Below are 16171 nucleotides of genomic sequence, written 5' to 3'. Positions count from 1 at the left end.
TATAGTTGATGTATAATGGAGCTCTAATTTCTGTTGTACAGCAGAGTGGCTTAGTTATACACATATATACAGTCTTTTTTTTTTTTTTTTGTCTTTTTGTCTTTTTGCCATTTCTTGGGCCACTCCCGTGGCATATGGAGGTTCCCAGGCTAGGGATCGAATCGGAGCTGTAGCCACCGGCCTACGCCAGAGCCACAGCAACGCGGGATCCGAGCCGCGTCTGCAACCTACACCACAGCTCATGGCAACGCCGGATCATTAACCCACTGACAAAGGGCAGGGACCGAACCCTCAACCTCATGGTTCCTAGTCGGATTCGTTAACCACTGCGCCACGACGGGAACTCCTATACAGTCATTTTTTAAAGCAGTCCTTTCGATTATGGTTTATCCCAGGAGACCACAGCTGGATCATCTGTAGCTGAACATAGTTCCCTATGCTGTACAGTAGGACCTCGTTACCTATCCCTTCTAAATGTAATAATTGGCGTCTACTAACCCCAAACTCCCAGTTCAACCTACTCCCTCCACCTCCCCCCGCCTTGGCAACCACAAGTCTGTTCTCTGTGTCTATTTTCAAGGTTGGTTCATTTGTGTCTTTTAGATTCCACATGTAGGTGATATCGTATGGTATTTGTCTTTCTCTTTCTGACTTACTTCATTTAGTGTGATAATCTCTAGTTGCATCTGTGTTGCTGCAAGTGGCATTCATTCTTTTTTATAGCTGAGTAGTATTCCATTGTATGTATACCACATCTTCTTAATCCAGTCATCTGTCACTGGACATTTAGGTTGTTTCCAAGTCATGGCTATTGCGCATAGTGCCACTATGAACATAGGAGTGCATGAATCCCTTTGAACTATTGTTTTGTCCAGGTATAAGCTCAGGAATAAGATTGCTGGATCATGTGGTAACTCTAACTTTGGTTTTCTGAGGAACCTCCATACTGTTTTCCATAGTGGTTGTACTAACTTATATTCCCACCAGCAGTGTAGGAGGGTTCCCTTCTCTCTGCACCCTCTCCAGCATTTGTAAACTTATCAATGATGGCCATTCTGACCATTGTGAGGTGGTACCTCATTGTAGTTTTGATTGGCATTTCTCTAATACTGATGGAGAGCATCTTTTCATGTGCCTACTGGCCATCTGTATGTCTTCCTTTGAGAAACATCTATTTAGGTCTTCTGTGCAGTTTTTTGATTGCACTGTTTGTTTTTTGTTGTTGAGTTATATGGGCTGTCGTGTTTTTGAAGATGAAGCCCTTGTTGGTCTCATGTCGCTCATGGTTGGCAAATCTTCGCCCCCTCTCCTTTCTGTGCCGAGTATTGAATTTCTGGTAAGCGAAGCTGACGAAGCCACACCCACCCCAGTGCTGGAGCTGGGAGCTGGGCTGGAGCCAAATGAGCACTCAGAAGCCAGCTTCCAGGAAGGGCAGGCTTTGGACTGGCAGGAGTTCAGCCAGAACTCTCCCTTGAACTGACCTTAGGGGACTATCTGCCTTCCTCCCGCACGTGCCTCAGGGTGAGGCGCATGTATGGTGGTGCAGGAGTGAGGGGGACATAGAACCCTTGGCTTTGGGTGGGGGGGAAGGGCGTCTCACTCCCTTCTTCTCTCCCTCTCACTCCCACCTGCCCTTTGTAAGCACCCTGGCACCATGTTCAGGGCCCTGTGCGGGGCAGGGGGGGCGGGGGTGCAGCTTGGGCGGCTCTCTGTCTTGCGTCTATTTGTTTCCCTAAGTACTTCCTCTCGCCTAACTGGTCCCTACCTCAGCACTTCTGGCTTCCTCTAGGCTCATCCTGCATTTAGGCCTAAAGGAGATTTTCTGTGTCACACAGACAGCCCATGTCTCCCTGAGGAAGGCTCGGGAAAGCCAAAGTTCTCAGGCTGCACTGCCAGTGAGTAGGTGGCACGTGTACCTGTGAGGCCACAGCAGCCCGACAGGTGGGTCCAGAGAGGACTCCAGCCTTCAGGTTTTCAAGGGCACTGGACTAGGAGTTCAGAGCATGGGTTTTAGAACCTGTGGGTCTCAATAGGTCACATTTTTTCCCCGTGAGCCTTAGTGTCTCCGTGTGTAACAAGGTGTAATGAGACCCATTACAGGATCTCATGAGGTTCACAGATGGAAATGGAAACACAGACATCAGCTCTGGGTCTGGATCACAGGGAGCTCCCCTCTTTCTACTTTATTTGCCACCCAGGACCTCCCCAATATAGAACCCCATGGTAATCCACATGAATGGCCTTCCTAGCAATTGTGCAGTGCACAGCCTGTGCAGCTGTATATGGCAGCCCTGCTTCTAGGGACTCCTGCCTTCCTTAGCTTCTGTTCCGTTCCATTCTTTTCCTATTCCTTTACCTTCTCCTCTGCCTTTTATCTGTGGACCTCAGTGGCTGCTCTATGGCAAATTGGGGGTGGGCTTGATTTTCTCACCTGCCCTTCCTATCCCCTCACTGACCAATCACCCGGTCCTGCCCCACCTCTGAGAGAAGTGGAAGTCCTGTGTGTGTCTATACAGGCCAGTTAGTTCTCTGCCCTCCTGAGTCTAGACTATAAACGCAGCTGCTGGCACAAGCAGCCTGAGATAAAAGCAAGAGCTGAGAGCTGGACCGCTAGCCCTGTATCATCAGCTGGGGCAGTGCTGACCTCAGCATGCCACAGAGACCAGGAAAATGGGGGGCAGAGGTCAGACACCCTCAGATTTCAGGGGTGCCCCGAGCGAGGAAAGTTTCCAGTATGAAGACCGCCTCCTCATCCTTCTTCACAACCAGCCATGGAACCTGGTAGCTCAGTTTATACCTACACACATATAGCCCCCTCATCTACACACATCACACCTCCCTCCAGCCCCGCACCTCCAACACACACAAGGGTGTGCACAGAACCAAACACACTTCTTGCCTGGGGCTCCTAGAACTCTGGGTTTGGCCATAGCACAGATTTGGTGTTTCTTGCCTTCCTGCAGGCCATGGCCGGTCAGGGTCCCATGGACGGTCCTACAGGAGCATCCAGCTGAGGGGCATGTCAACCCTGAAGTCTAGCCCATGATCTGTTCACTGAACCTCATGCCAGGCATAGGGCGGCATCTCACCCAAAAAACAGGGCACTGTTCTCGCATCCTCACAAGGCCCCCTCTGGCCAAGGCCCCAGCATGCCACGCTCTGGAAAGCCAGCTACTCCCAAGGGCTCCCCAGGCCTCAGGCCCCAGGCCAGAGATGGGCAAAGTGTGGTCCCTGCTCAGGGTGTGGCGCTCAGGCCTGGGGAGCTGTGTGTGTCCTGTGGGGAGAGGGCAAGCAGGGGGCATCCGGGAACCTGAATCCGGGAAGTCCCAGGCCCATACTTGTCTGCATGCAGATGCGCTGGGGCAGGAGGCAGTTCCAGGAAGTGACAGGATGTGCCCAGCCCAGGACTCATTACTGGGAAGAAATAAGGATGCAGCAGAAGTGGGAGGGCTCCGGAAGCCTAAGTGTCCTCACTCTTGGGAACCACATTTCCTGTCCACTTCTCGGCTAGAAGTCCCCACAGCCCCCACCCCCCAGGAAAGCAACCCCTTGGCGGGTTGCTCACATCACTCCCAGCAGATCCTGACCTGTACAGGTGAGCTCAGTAGGGCCAGAGCAGGTATAAACTTGGCCAGGTCCCAAAACTGGGATGGGAAGTCTGGTCTCCTGCTCCCCCGTACAGTGGAGTCTCAGCACATCATCTCTGCCGCCCGGGAAGAAGTCCGAGAAGAAGAATGAGGGCAAACTGCCATCTACGGCTTTCCCCTGGGGACCGCGGAGGGGCTGGGCCGATCCTTGCAGCCTCCCGGCTCCAGCCTGTCCCTGACATCCCCACTTTGGGGCCTCTAGGGTCCCAGGTCACATGCCGTTACACACACATATACACACACGCGCACACACACACACATATACACACATGCACATGCATGTGCCGGGCTGAGCTGGAGACCCCTGACTCCTTTTCAGAAGGTGCACCAGCACCTTGTGGCCATCTGGGAGGCCTATGACAAGTCTGTGGGGCCACTTTCAATGTTACTGCCAGGAGGCACATAGTGTGGCCTTTCTTCGCCACTGTCCTCTGAACTCTATCCACATTTTGCAAATCAGTGCCTTCTCGTTTCTCTTTTGCTACAATGTCTTTTGCTACAATGTCTTTTGCTACAAACCTTGACAGAGATTCTGGGGGGGGGCAGGATGGGACCTTTAATGGACCCACCACAAGTAAGTGCCTGGTCGAGGACTCAGCACCCTGAGCTCCAGCCTGGCAGGCTCTGGGCCCAGAAGGGAATGTGGGCAGGGATAAGGATCTGGGTGCTAGCCCGAGTAGGCCACACACCTGGCTGTGTGAGCTTGGGCGAGCCTTTCGGCTCTCTGTCCCCTTCCCTTCCCTGGAAGAGGTGTGTGCCTGGTTACGCCCTGGCACGCGGAGCGTTAGGCGGCTTCAGTGAGATCCTGTGGCCCAAAATACTAAGAAACTCACGCTGCCTTGTCAGCACCCTCACACCGCTTTTCAGGTCGTGAAGGAAGCCAGGGGATGACTAAGGAGTTGCCACACTTATTGTGTTTGTCGCATTGATTTCCTCCTGCCTGGCATTACTTGGAAACCCTCCACTCCCGGTCCTCTGGAGCTCAGGAGCAGTGGGGAGAGCCCCAGATCCCTGCAGGCTGCCCCGTCTCTGCTCCTGGCATGTGCAGACCAGATTTGTCGGAGACCGCCGACTTGCTACCTGTCATCCTAGTAATCCTGGGAAAGCCAGCCTTGCCATCAGTCTCCTGGAACTTGAACCTCCCACCACCCACCAGTCCCTCTCTCATGAGCCCTTGAGCTGCTGCAGGAGCTCCTAAGCTCCAGTTGTGGGCCTCAGAGCCCTTTCTGGAACCAGCAGGGAAAGAGGGCCTGTGACCCCGGATGTCAGAGCAGAGCCTCCAGACCGAGTCTGGGCCCTCCCTCCGCTATCTTGTTGCTGTGTTTCCACACTGACCCCCTCATCCATCCCCATCTTACAGTTGAGCAATCTGAGCTTCAGACTTGCCCAAGGCCACACAGAAGATAAATGGGAGAGCTGTCCTGTTCCATTTTCCTAATAGGTCCAGTCCGTGCCTTTCAGACGCTCCCATTCCTGGATATGCATAAGTCCAGCCCACAGTCCATGGAAATAATTAAGCACCCAGCCTGGAGGCTTCTAGGCTCTGAAGAGCCAGGAGCAGGGAGGCTGAGCTTCAGAGGAAGCTCATGGAGTCATTGCTTAATTCTCATTTCCTCGCAGCCACACCTGGGGAGAAAGCTTCTGGCATTACTGAGTTTGTAATTTGCTAGCCAGCAGAGCAGGCAAAATTTGCAGAAGAGGAAGGATGAATAGAAGGCAGCTGTGCTTCTGAGATCCTAGGAAGGGTTCCCCAAAACTGCCTGCCTGTCCTTGGGCTTCACATGGGCACCCAGAGCATTTAAGACAGCAGCGCCCAGCCTTCCTTCCCTCTGTCCTGCAAGAGCTTCCTTGGGTCTAATCTCCATCCGTCCTGCTATACTCTCCACCCTCACGCCTCCAGGCTTAGCAGCAGGGAATTGTGAACTCACAAAGCAAACTCAGAGATCTACCAGTCCAACCCCCTGGATTAATAGGCAGTGACCAAGAACCAGAGAAGGATGGCTACATGCCCAAGGACACACAGCAAATTAATAGCTGAGCAGAAACTAGCGGTGGCCTTGCCCCAGCCAGCGCTCCTCATGTGACGTCTTCAGAACACACCCACGTGATGGAAACCGGCTCGTGGAAGGAGCTCTTTGTAAGGGGGCAGAGCCGAAGGAACAGCCAGGGTCCCAGGCAGACAGTCTCACCCACGGCCTCCTCTTTGATCGGACCCTCAGAGCCACCCTCTGGCAGGTGGGCTCCAGTTCAGAGACCAGAAAACGAAGGCCCAGAGTTGACCTGTTCACTGTCCCTGGGATATAAAAGGCAGAACAAGGCTCCTATTTCAATTCTGTTCAGCAAATACGGATGTGTGGGGCCCCACCTTGGGCTCAGGGGAAGCAGAGGAAGATGAGCAGCTCCTGCCCCCCAGCTCCCTGTGCAGTGGGGGGGACGATGCACCCCTGGGTGAGCAGAGAGGCAGGCATCTGCCCAGGAGCAGCTGACCTAGGCTTGGGGTGAGGAACAGGCAGGTGCCTGTCCTGTTCTAGCAGCACTGACCTGGTGCTGTCACCCTCCCACCCCACCCCCAGCAAGGGGCTGGCCAGGGGGCTGGGATTTGCTCCACCCTCTCCAAGCCTTTGCCACTGAGGCTCCTCTGCTGCTGTCAGTAACTGGGGAGAGCTCGGAGGCCAGGAGCCTCTTCTCTAGAGATGTGATGGCCCCTTGGCTTTCCTCAGTCGGTGGAGAGGTAGCCGGAGTGCTGGGCTTGGCATGGGAAAACCTGCGTTCTGGTCCCCACCCTGCCCCTTCCCGCTGCCTGGCCCTGAGCACGTCCCACCTGTCACTCAGTGCCCAGCCTAGCTGCTCTGGCTTCCCAGCCAGCTGTGAGCAGCTGCCACCAGCCAGCAAGCTGTGCTGAGCAGTTCAAGCTGAAATTTGCTGCCCAGGTGGGAAGGAGGGAGCAGGGCCATGCACTTCCCAGTTGCCACAGCCCCACCACCAAGGCCAAACCAAAACCTCGTCAGGCTAGATTTGGGAACAGGGCTCAGCACGCGGCCACTGGCCTCTGGGCCTTGCTGCCTCCCCTGCTACTATGGATGCAAGCTTGCAGGTACCAGGCACCAGAGCAGCGAGGCCAGGACCCAGGTTGGGGGGTGTGGGCAGGGGAGTCAGGTTGCCCTGATTTTCTGAGCCCTCTGGCATGTCCTGCCACTGTTCTGAGGAGCTGCCTTGCACCTGGCTGTGCTGAGGAAGATTAAAAATAGCCTGGAGCCCTCTTGGGGAGGGAGTGGGTGCAGGCTGCAGCCCACCTCGAGCGGGAGCTCAGGGACCTCCTGGGCTCTGAGGGAGCTGCTGGCTGGGCCTGTGTTTGGGGAGGGGCGGGGGAGATGCCAGGTGTAGGACTACTGCCCGCATGGCCTGTGCAGGGTGCCCAGGGCCCCAGGGCCGGGTGCAATCCCCCATCTTTGAACCTCAGGTTTCTCCTCTGGAAACTGAGAATGTCACTTCCCGCTGTGCCTGCCTCAGAGGGTGTTTTGAGGGTGAAATGGTGTCTTGACATGAACTGAATCAAAAACTCTGAGGTAGGCCCAGCCTTCTGCGTTTTAGCAGGCCCTCTGGGGGTTCTGCTGCACGTTCAAGTTGAAGACCATTGCTACAGGCAAGCAGGGCTGCTTCGATCTGACTCAGTTGCAAGGCAGCGGCCCAGGGACCTGCCTGGTCTCTAAACATCCGTGAGGCAGGGCAGGAACTGCCGGCTTTTTCCTGATGGCTGGGTCTCCCACTCAGTGATGGTGATGAGCTCTGGGGCCCCAGGGCCTATGCCCCTGAAACCCTTGTGGTATTGGGAGCCAGGATCACGGATCCCACCAGAGCCCAAGGTGTGACACCAGGGAGTGGCAGAGGGCCTGACACCTGCAACTCCATTCCAGAGCTGCTATTTCTGGGCTGTGTTCCCTCGAACAAGTCACTTTACCTCTCTGAGCCTCTCGTCCCCATATATTGCCTTCTGTTTTATGGACGCGGAGACTGAGGCACAGGGAGGTAAGGCTGCTTCCACCTCTTAAGGCAGTGAATATGAGGCTGAATGTGCAGACTTGAGCATGACCTTCCCCTCTAGCCCCTCCCAGACCTCTGCTACTTGGGGTTGAGCAAAGCAGGTGCTGTGGGACTCCTGGAACCAGCCTGACCTGAAGTGGCTCAGCACCAAATAACCAAGGTGTGGCAGCCAGAGGTCTGTCACATGCTAAGGAAGAAACCCTCTGTGGTTTTAAGAGTTGGGAACTGAGGGGCTGCAGCTGACAAGTAAGGAACTAAGTGAGCTCAAGAGCAGGCATGAGAACCAGTCAGGTGTCAAAAGCCTCAGATTCTTCCAGACCAGGTGACAGGCATGGTCTGAACCATCATTAGTATCTTACACTTGGCTATTTCATGGCTTTCAGGCCTTGTTAAGAATTTCTAAGTGTTTTTCCAAAATATGGGTCCAGAGTGTCTTTTCTAGCAGGGCCCCTGGCTGCTAAATACAGTAAACAAGGATAGGGGAGCTGGATGGTGGCTGTGCTTTATGCAGATAATGATATTAATAACTAACATTCACTAAGCAGATGCAAGGTGCTGGCCCCAAGCATCTTTAGTCCTTAAAATTCTATTAACTAGATAATATTAGTATGCCCATTTATAGATGAAAAAAAAAAAAAAAAAAGAATACTGACGCAGAGAACTTGGTCCCTGGCTGAAAGCCAGAGAGTGAAAACATGTAGGAGCCAGATTTGAACCCAGATCTGACTTCTGAAACCTATTATTTCTACTGCACTGGCGGCCTCTGCCCAGACCCCTCCCCGATGCCCCCAGGGCCCCGGTCCCTGATTCTGCTCTGCCTGCAGGGTACGACTTTGCCGCCGTCCTGGAGTGGTTCGCTGAGCGGGTCGATCGCATCATCCTGCTCTTCGACGCCCACAAGCTGGACATCTCTGATGAGTTCTCAGAAGTCATCAAGGCCCTGAAGAACCACGAGGACAAGATGCGGGTGGTGCTGAACAAAGCTGACCAGATCGAGACGCAGCAGCTGATGCGGGTGTACGGGGCTCTCATGTGGTCCCTGGGGAAGATCGTGAACACCCCGGAGGTGATCCGGGTCTACATCGGCTCCTTCTGGTCCCACCCCCTTCTCATCCCAGACAACCGGAAGCTCTTTGAGGCCGAGGAGCAGGACCTGTTCAGAGACATCCAGAGCCTGCCTCGAAACGCTGCCCTGCGCAAGCTCAACGACCTCATCAAGAGAGCCAGGCTGGCCAAGGTGAGGCTGCGGGGGCATCGGGGGGTGGGCAGCATGGGTGGAGCCAACAGTTTGGGGTGGGGGGCCAACCGCAAGAGCTGAGGGCTGCTCCCTGCCACCCTGAGCTGCCCTCTGCCCATGAGAGGATGTCCCATAGCGACTGCCTCATGAGCATCAGCCATGCCAACTCTGGCAGCCAACGGGCAGGGCAGTGTGGTGGTTACGATCACAGGCCCTGGCATCAGATGGCCAGACTGGAGTCAGCTCCGCAGTTTACTGTGTGATCCCAACCCCAGCAAGGCCCTTCGTTACTCTGTGCCTGTTTCCACATCTGTTAAATGAAAGGCTTAGAAGATTAAGTAGAATAAAGAACAGAAAAACACTCATCATCGTGCCCAGCATCCTCAGAAGCGCTTGGTACATGTTAGCTGTTGTTATTGTCTTTCCTCATTAACGTCCTCACCAGAATGACCGTCCCTGTCACTGCCTTGACCTTAACCTCCCCACAGTCTCACCTTTGCCCCAGATCTAGCAAAATTGCTCTGTGCCATGAGCAATGGGAGAGATAGAGGGTGGAGACAGAAATTATTTCAGGAGGAGGAGCCGGAGGAGGAAGGAAGAGCTGGGGTGAGATGGGGGATCTCGTTATGGGAAGAGATGGCGTGAGAGCCACCACAGAGGGAAGGACAGAAGTGAGGTCTTGATCAGAAGGTTTCTCTCTGGCCTGTAATTCAGGTCCACGCCTACATCATCAGTTTCCTGAAGAAGGAGATGCCCTCCGTGTTCGGAAAGGACAACAAGAAGAAGGAACTGGTGAACAACCTGGCCGAGATTTATGGCCGGATCGAGCGGGAGCACCAGATCTCACCTGGGGACTTTCCCAACCTGAAGAGAATGCAGGTACCAGGGTCTGGGGCCCCAGGAAAGGGACGCTGTCCCTGTCGTACAAGCCGGCTGAGCAACCTGAGCTTGGAAGAGGCTACCCTTGGATGCCCTAGGTGGAAACGCAACCCCGAATCGGCAGGCGGGCAGATGGCCCTGGGTCTGCCCTTCCTGCTGGACTGACACTGGCCCAACTGGTGCCATATCTGGGTTCAGGGAGAAACATGGAGCCCCAGTGCTCTCAGGCAGCAGTGGTGTTGGAGGAGGTTCAGGGGTCTGACACCTCCAGTTTGTGACCTTCCCCAGTCCTGGCCACCATGGGTTTGGAGTCCCTACCGTGTCATGTGAAACAGGACAAGTCACCCAACAAACATTCTCTTGGCCCTTCATTGCTTAAGTTTACCTCTGAGCTCCCACTTGGGAGCGGTTTGGGATATAAGCCATGGGCAGCAGAAGTTGGCACAGGAGCTCTCCATCTTTGGGGTGCACTCTGGGCCCCTCTCTTGGGTCAGGGTCTGTCATACATAGTTTATGTTACTCCCCAAAACAGTCCTCTGGGGGAGGCATTTTATCTTCCTTTTAGAGATAAGCAAACTGAGTTTTACAAACGTAATTAACCTGCCTATGGTTTTCTTTTTTTTTGTTAACAGATATATTTTATTTTATTTATGATTTTTATTTTTTCCATTATAGTTGATTTAGTGTTCTGTTAATGTCTACAGTACAGCAAAGTGACCCAGTCATAGATAGATAGATATAGATAGATAGATAGATAGATAGATAGATAAATGTACATTCTTTTTCTCACATTATCTTCCATCATGTTCCATCACAAGTGACTGGATATAGTTCCCTGTGCCATACGGCAGGATCTCATTGCTTATCCATTCCAAATGCAATAGTTTGCATCTATTAACCCCAGACTCTCAGTCCATCCCACTCCTTCCCCCTCGGCAACCACAGGTCTATTCTCCAAGTACTACTCAGCCATAAAAAAGAAAAAAATAATGCCAATTGCAGCAACAGGGATGGAATTAGAGACTCTCATACTAAGTGAAGTAAGTGAGAAAGAGAAAGACAAATTCCATATGATATCACTTATATCTGGAATCTAATATATGGCACAAATGAACCTTTCCACAGAAAAGAAACTCATGCCTATGGTTTTCTGGGTGTAGTGTTTACTTAGGCTGCAAGTAGAAACCCCAGGAACTGTCCAAGATCTAGGCAAAAGATCCATATTGACTGGATCCTCTCTGAGCCTCTATCTCTTCATCTACTTATTGAGGCTACAAAAGCAGCACCTTACATGATATTGTGAGCATACATCAGATAATATTTGCAAGGCACTTAGCATGGCCTGCATAGACTACGCTCTTAAAATGAGGTAGAAAAGTTAGGTAAATTGTCACTGGTAGAGGAAGCTGGGTGATGAACACAAGGCAGTTACCTCTCTGCACAGTTTTTGCAATTTCTTATGATTCTGTAATTGTTTAAAAATAAAAAAGTTTTTAAGAATTAGGGAATTAGGAAAAATAGCAGCAGATGTAATAGTAATATTGATTTTGCTCTTGTTGCTATTAGGGTTTCAGAACATAAATTTAGTCCCAAATCAGCATTTTTAGTTTCCTGTCTCATAAAAGAAAAAGGCAAAAGAGACATCCAAAGTATGTATGTTCCTATATCCATTCATTCCTGTAACTGCCTACCAGGAGCCAGTCACGCATTTCAGAATTGCTTTTACGTAATTTGGATTTCAACTTTCAGCTGCTCCTTCTGTTAGGGATCTAATGATCTATAAGCAAACCTTTGGGGAGGAAGATATTTGAAAGGGACCACGTGACTTTTTTTTTCTTCTGTCTTTTTAGGGCCGCACTAGCGGCATATGGAAGTTCCCAGGCTAGGGGTCTGATCGGAGCTATAGCTGCCAGCCTATACCACAGCCACAGCCACAGCCACAGCCACTCAGGATCCGAGCCGCGTCTATGACCTACACCACAGCTCACGGCAACACCATATCCTTAACCCACTGAGCAAGGCCAGGAACCTCATGGTTCCTAGTCGGATTCGTTTCTGCTGTGCCACGACGGGAACTCTGGACCATGTGACTTTTTAATGTGAGGTACTCTTTGGCAAAATAAATGGTTTCCCCTTCTGGCTTGTTTGCTCGTCAGATGTCAGGTTCGGTTGGGGGTGGCTGAGTCCGTATGTAAATGACTGTCCCCTGGGGGCATATGTGTGGGATGACAGGGGACCCACCATGCCCCCTAGAAGATACGGGAACCCCTAGTTGAGAGCCCACCAAACACACACCTAGAAATGGACAGGCTGGGAGAGACGGTGGGACCTTGGGAGGTTGTGCCTGAGGGCAGGAGAAAAGGCTTGTCTCCCTCCCAACCCAACCTCCCCCCGCCCCCCCGTAGCCTCCCTGGTCCAGCCCCACCCTGGGAGGGAGGTGAGAATGCCCAGGTCACACTTGGTCTTGAAATGTAGCTGTGGTGCTCTCTGAATTTTTCTGCAGTGAACTCAGTGTGTTTGTCCTGAGACTGTCCCCTGTGCACTGGCCTCCTGAGATTGCTGTGGCCAGAGCCAGGGTAGGAGCAGGAAGCTCATCCTGTCATTATTGAGGCCAAGGAGAAGCTGGGAGACCCAGGATCTTTCAAAATAGCAAAGACATGTAAAGCAGAACATATTTCTTTAATTGTGTGTGGTGTGGGGGTTGTGGAGGCAAGGCAGGGAAGGGAACTTTTACAAAACCTGCCTGCCCGTGCCTGCTGTGTCAGAATCCTCAGGGAGAAGTCGGAAGTTGAAATCCAGATCATCCTCGTGAGCATCCTGATAGAGAGCCATTGGCTTGGGAATGACCTTTGGATTCTACCACAATTTGCTTTTAGTTGTCTCTGCCTCCGTTTCTCCTTCCCTAAATGGTGACAGAATATGATTTCCTGCTCACAGAAGAGCATGGGAAGCACAGGGAGATCATGGATGTGGTGAAAGCATCTCCAGTGTTTTCAGGTATAACCCTCATTAAAGGGGAGACCCACGTGACTCAGTCTCAGAGGGGTACAGCATTCAAGAACCACCATTCATTAACCAAAACTAACTTAAAGAGAAGTGTAATTATAGTCATCCCTTGGGGACTGGTTCCAGGACCCTCCACCCACAGATACCAAAATCCACGGATGCTCAAGTTCCCTATATAGAAAAAAGCTGGCCCTCTGTACCCATGGATGCAGAGCCCTCAGCTATGGCAGACTGTCTGAAATACACACTAAAGGGAATCCAAACGAATCAAAGCAGTAATTGTTGAATTTCCCTCCTCCTTCAACCCCTGCAACTGTTTACTCTCTCCTGAAAAGTTCCACCAAGAGCCAATATGCCTTTTCTGCTCCTCCTTTCCTATCTTGTGTTATTTTGTGATGTGGATCAGCTTAGCCTCCAGGCCAAGGAGCTGTGACTATTCCAACATTAGTTAAAGGCAGCAAGGGGAAGGCTCTCCTTCCTCTGTCTCCTGTCCTCACCTTCTTTCTCTCCCTCTTCCCAGGACCAGCTGCAAGCCCAGGACTTTAGCAAATTCCAGCCACTGAAAAGCAAGCTGCTGGAGGTGGTGGATGACATGCTGGCCCACGACATCGCCCAGCTCATGCAGCTGGTGCGCCAGGAGGAGACACAGCGGCCCATCCAGATGGTGAAGGGCGGCGCGTTTGAGGGCACCCTGCATGGCCCCTTCGGGCACGGCTACGGGGAGGGGGCCGGGGAGGGCATCGATGATGCGGAGTGGGTGGTGGCCAGGGACAAGCCCATGTACGACGAGATCTTCTACACCCTGTCGCCGGTGGACGGCAAGATCACGGGCGCCAACGCCAAGAAGGAGATGGTGCGCTCCAAGCTGCCCAACAGCGTGCTGGGCAAGATCTGGAAGCTGGCCGACATCGACAAGGATGGCATGCTGGATGACGAGGAGTTCGCCCTGGCCAACCACCTCATCAAGGTCAAGCTGGAAGGGCACGAGCTGCCCAACGAGCTGCCTGCCCACCTCATACCCCCATCTAAGAGGAAAGCTGACGAGTGATGGGAGGCAGGGAGCTTCAAAGCAGGCATCTGTGAGAGGAGATGGGAGAGGCAATCACACACACACACACACGTTGAGAAGGGCACTGCGGATAAGAGGGGACGATGGTCCCCAGGTTTCCAGGTGATCTTTAAGTGGACACATCTGCAAGTTCTCAGCTTTGGTTGAAGCACAGGAGCACTCCCAGGGTCCCGAGGTGTCAAGCCTAGGTCTCCAGCCCCCTCTCCCGTCCACATTCCACTGCCCAGAGACCTGCCTTCTCCCTCTGAGGCAGTTCACTGGGCCACAGATGGCCCACCCACCTCCAGATTCCCCGGACTCAGAGCAGATGGAAGGGACTTTTCACCAAATAGGCAATCCGTTTTTATTTCTGTGTGTCCTCCCTGCTCTTTGGCTTCCTAAGATGAAATCTGCTGTGGGGGAAGGGGGCCTGCTGCAGGGAGGGGGCGCCGCCAGAGAGAAGCATCCTCAGGGAACTGGCCCTGAGCCCGGCCTTCCCCAGGCTGAGGCTCTGCCTGCCTCAGCCAACCTGGCTTTGAAACCTGCTTGCCCTTCATTTCAAAGAATCCCTGAACCAGAGAGAAAAGAGGAACACCTGGCAGGAAATGCAGCAAAGAAACTGTCCTGTCATCCTCTGCTCTCATAGCCAGTCGAGGTGGTTTTAGTCCACAGACTGTGTGAGATTCCTGTTTCTCCCACCTGGCCTCTGTGTTTGGATGCTTGTATTTGACTCGCATTTATCCAGCCCTTTTCGATGCCTGGGGCGTGTCAGGCGCTTTACCCACAGTATCCCATGGGGCCCTCACCACACTCCTAGGATGTGTGTGTTAGTCCCTCAGATCTGCAGAGAGGAGCCTGAGACTCAGAATCTAGGCGACCCTCCCAGAGTCACAAGCTTGCATGTGACAGAACCAGGGCCATGGCCTCTTCCCCCTGCCGTGATGACACGCAGGACCTCAGCATTGCTGGCCAATGACAAGCCTGGGAGAACAAGCTGAGCATGCAGGCTCCCCATGGCTCCCCAGAGCAGGCGGCGAGGGAGGAGGGCCAGCCAGCATGTGCTGGGCCATCAGTCTGGCCATCTGTCACATACAGAAGCAAACCGTGCCTTGTGACAATACGTGCGCACCCCCCAACCCCCCCATGTCCCTCAACTCGCAGAAGTCCAACAGCACCAGCAGGCGAGTGGGCTGGCCTGCTGGGTGCTGTTGGCCTCTGTCTCTGCTCCACCTCCCTCCCACCAGCCTGAATCATCCCACTTCACATGCCGCCACCAACTCTTACCAAGGGGGTCCTCCTGTTGATTCTCAGCAGGCCGACTTGAGAGGTCTGAGGTTGTGTCCCCTACAGGACCCCCACAACTCTGCAGTGTCCTTGACAAGTCCCCACCATTCTCAGTGCCCCACAGCCTCCCTCATGGTCTCTCCCTTGGCTTGCTTTGTGGCCAATGAACCAGTCACTTTGTATGCTCTGCTCCTACTGTGATGGGAAACCAAAACAAGTATAACTTATTTTGTACCTATGTTCCGACTATATAGAGAATATTCTATGTATCTATGATGTGATTACTACTGCAGTGCATTTGTCATTAGTATTCAGGTTAATATAGCACATTTATCCTTTGGTATCTGCTTGGCCACAGAGCATCATTCCATGGGAGGTTGGGGGAGAGGAGCTGGGTTCTTCCTTGGGCATCTTTGGCAGACGACTGGGGCTGCCTCTAGCCAGCATCCCACAAACAGCATCCCATTGGCCTGCTGCTTCTCCAGGACCCTGATCACCCGGGCTGCCCTGGTGGAACCACCCTAGAGTGAAGATGGTCCCCAGCTCCTGGGCTTCCTTCTGCATCTACATAGTTCTCTTTCTCATGAAATGAGGTCCAGGGAACACCGAGGCAGAGAGGTCTAGCCTCCTCTAATGCAAGTGCCAAGCCCAGAAGAAGGACCATTCCTCAGCTCTGCCTTTAATTGAGCTGAAGCAGAGGGAGAGGAGCTTTCTGTCTTGCAGATGAAAGGGGGGTGTCTGTGGGTGCCCTCACCCCAACCCCTCTTGGACACACGTGCCACCTTCCTGCCCTTCTTCTCCCCGCCTCTTTCCCCTCCCTACTTCAAGGCTGCACCCCAGGGAGAGCTGGGAGGCATGGGTTTCCTGTTGGCACCTTTCCCATCTCCTGAGAAAGAGGAAATGATGGCTTGAGGCTGCTCCCCACAGCCGCAGGGACAGTTGAGGAACACGTTCTCTGGGGCTGCCCCTCTACCCTTGCTGCTTCCACCTGCTGACCTCTCATGAGCTCCGGGAGCCTGAGGAGATCTC

General features: G+C 53.1%; 1 protein-coding gene across 1 annotated transcript in view; it reads left to right on the top strand.

Annotated features, from left to right (window-relative positions):
* Nucleotides 1-15485, top strand: part of EHD3 (EH domain containing 3) — a 30884-nt gene extending 15399 nt beyond the window's left edge. The window contains exons 4-6 of the mRNA XM_021087658.2: nucleotides 8513-8925; nucleotides 9640-9804; nucleotides 13331-15485. Coding sequence (XP_020943317.1) covers nucleotides 8513-8925; nucleotides 9640-9804; nucleotides 13331-13858 — 1106 coding nt within the window. The 3' untranslated portion in view covers nucleotides 13859-15485. The remainder of the gene's footprint in view (nucleotides 1-8512; nucleotides 8926-9639; nucleotides 9805-13330) is intronic.
* The last annotated feature ends 686 nt before the right edge of the window (nucleotides 15486-16171 follow it).

This window comes from Sus scrofa, chromosome 3 (assembly GCF_054392235.1).
Source record: "Sus scrofa isolate SSC_HxYL_T2T_F1_AM1 chromosome 3, Sscrofa_HxYL_maternal_Yorkshire_Landrace_v2.0, whole genome shotgun sequence".
In the NCBI taxonomy this organism is placed as follows: domain Eukaryota; kingdom Metazoa; phylum Chordata; class Mammalia; order Artiodactyla; family Suidae; genus Sus; species Sus scrofa.
Note: the sequence above shows the minus strand (reverse complement) of the source record. Positions and strands in the feature narration are given on the sequence as shown.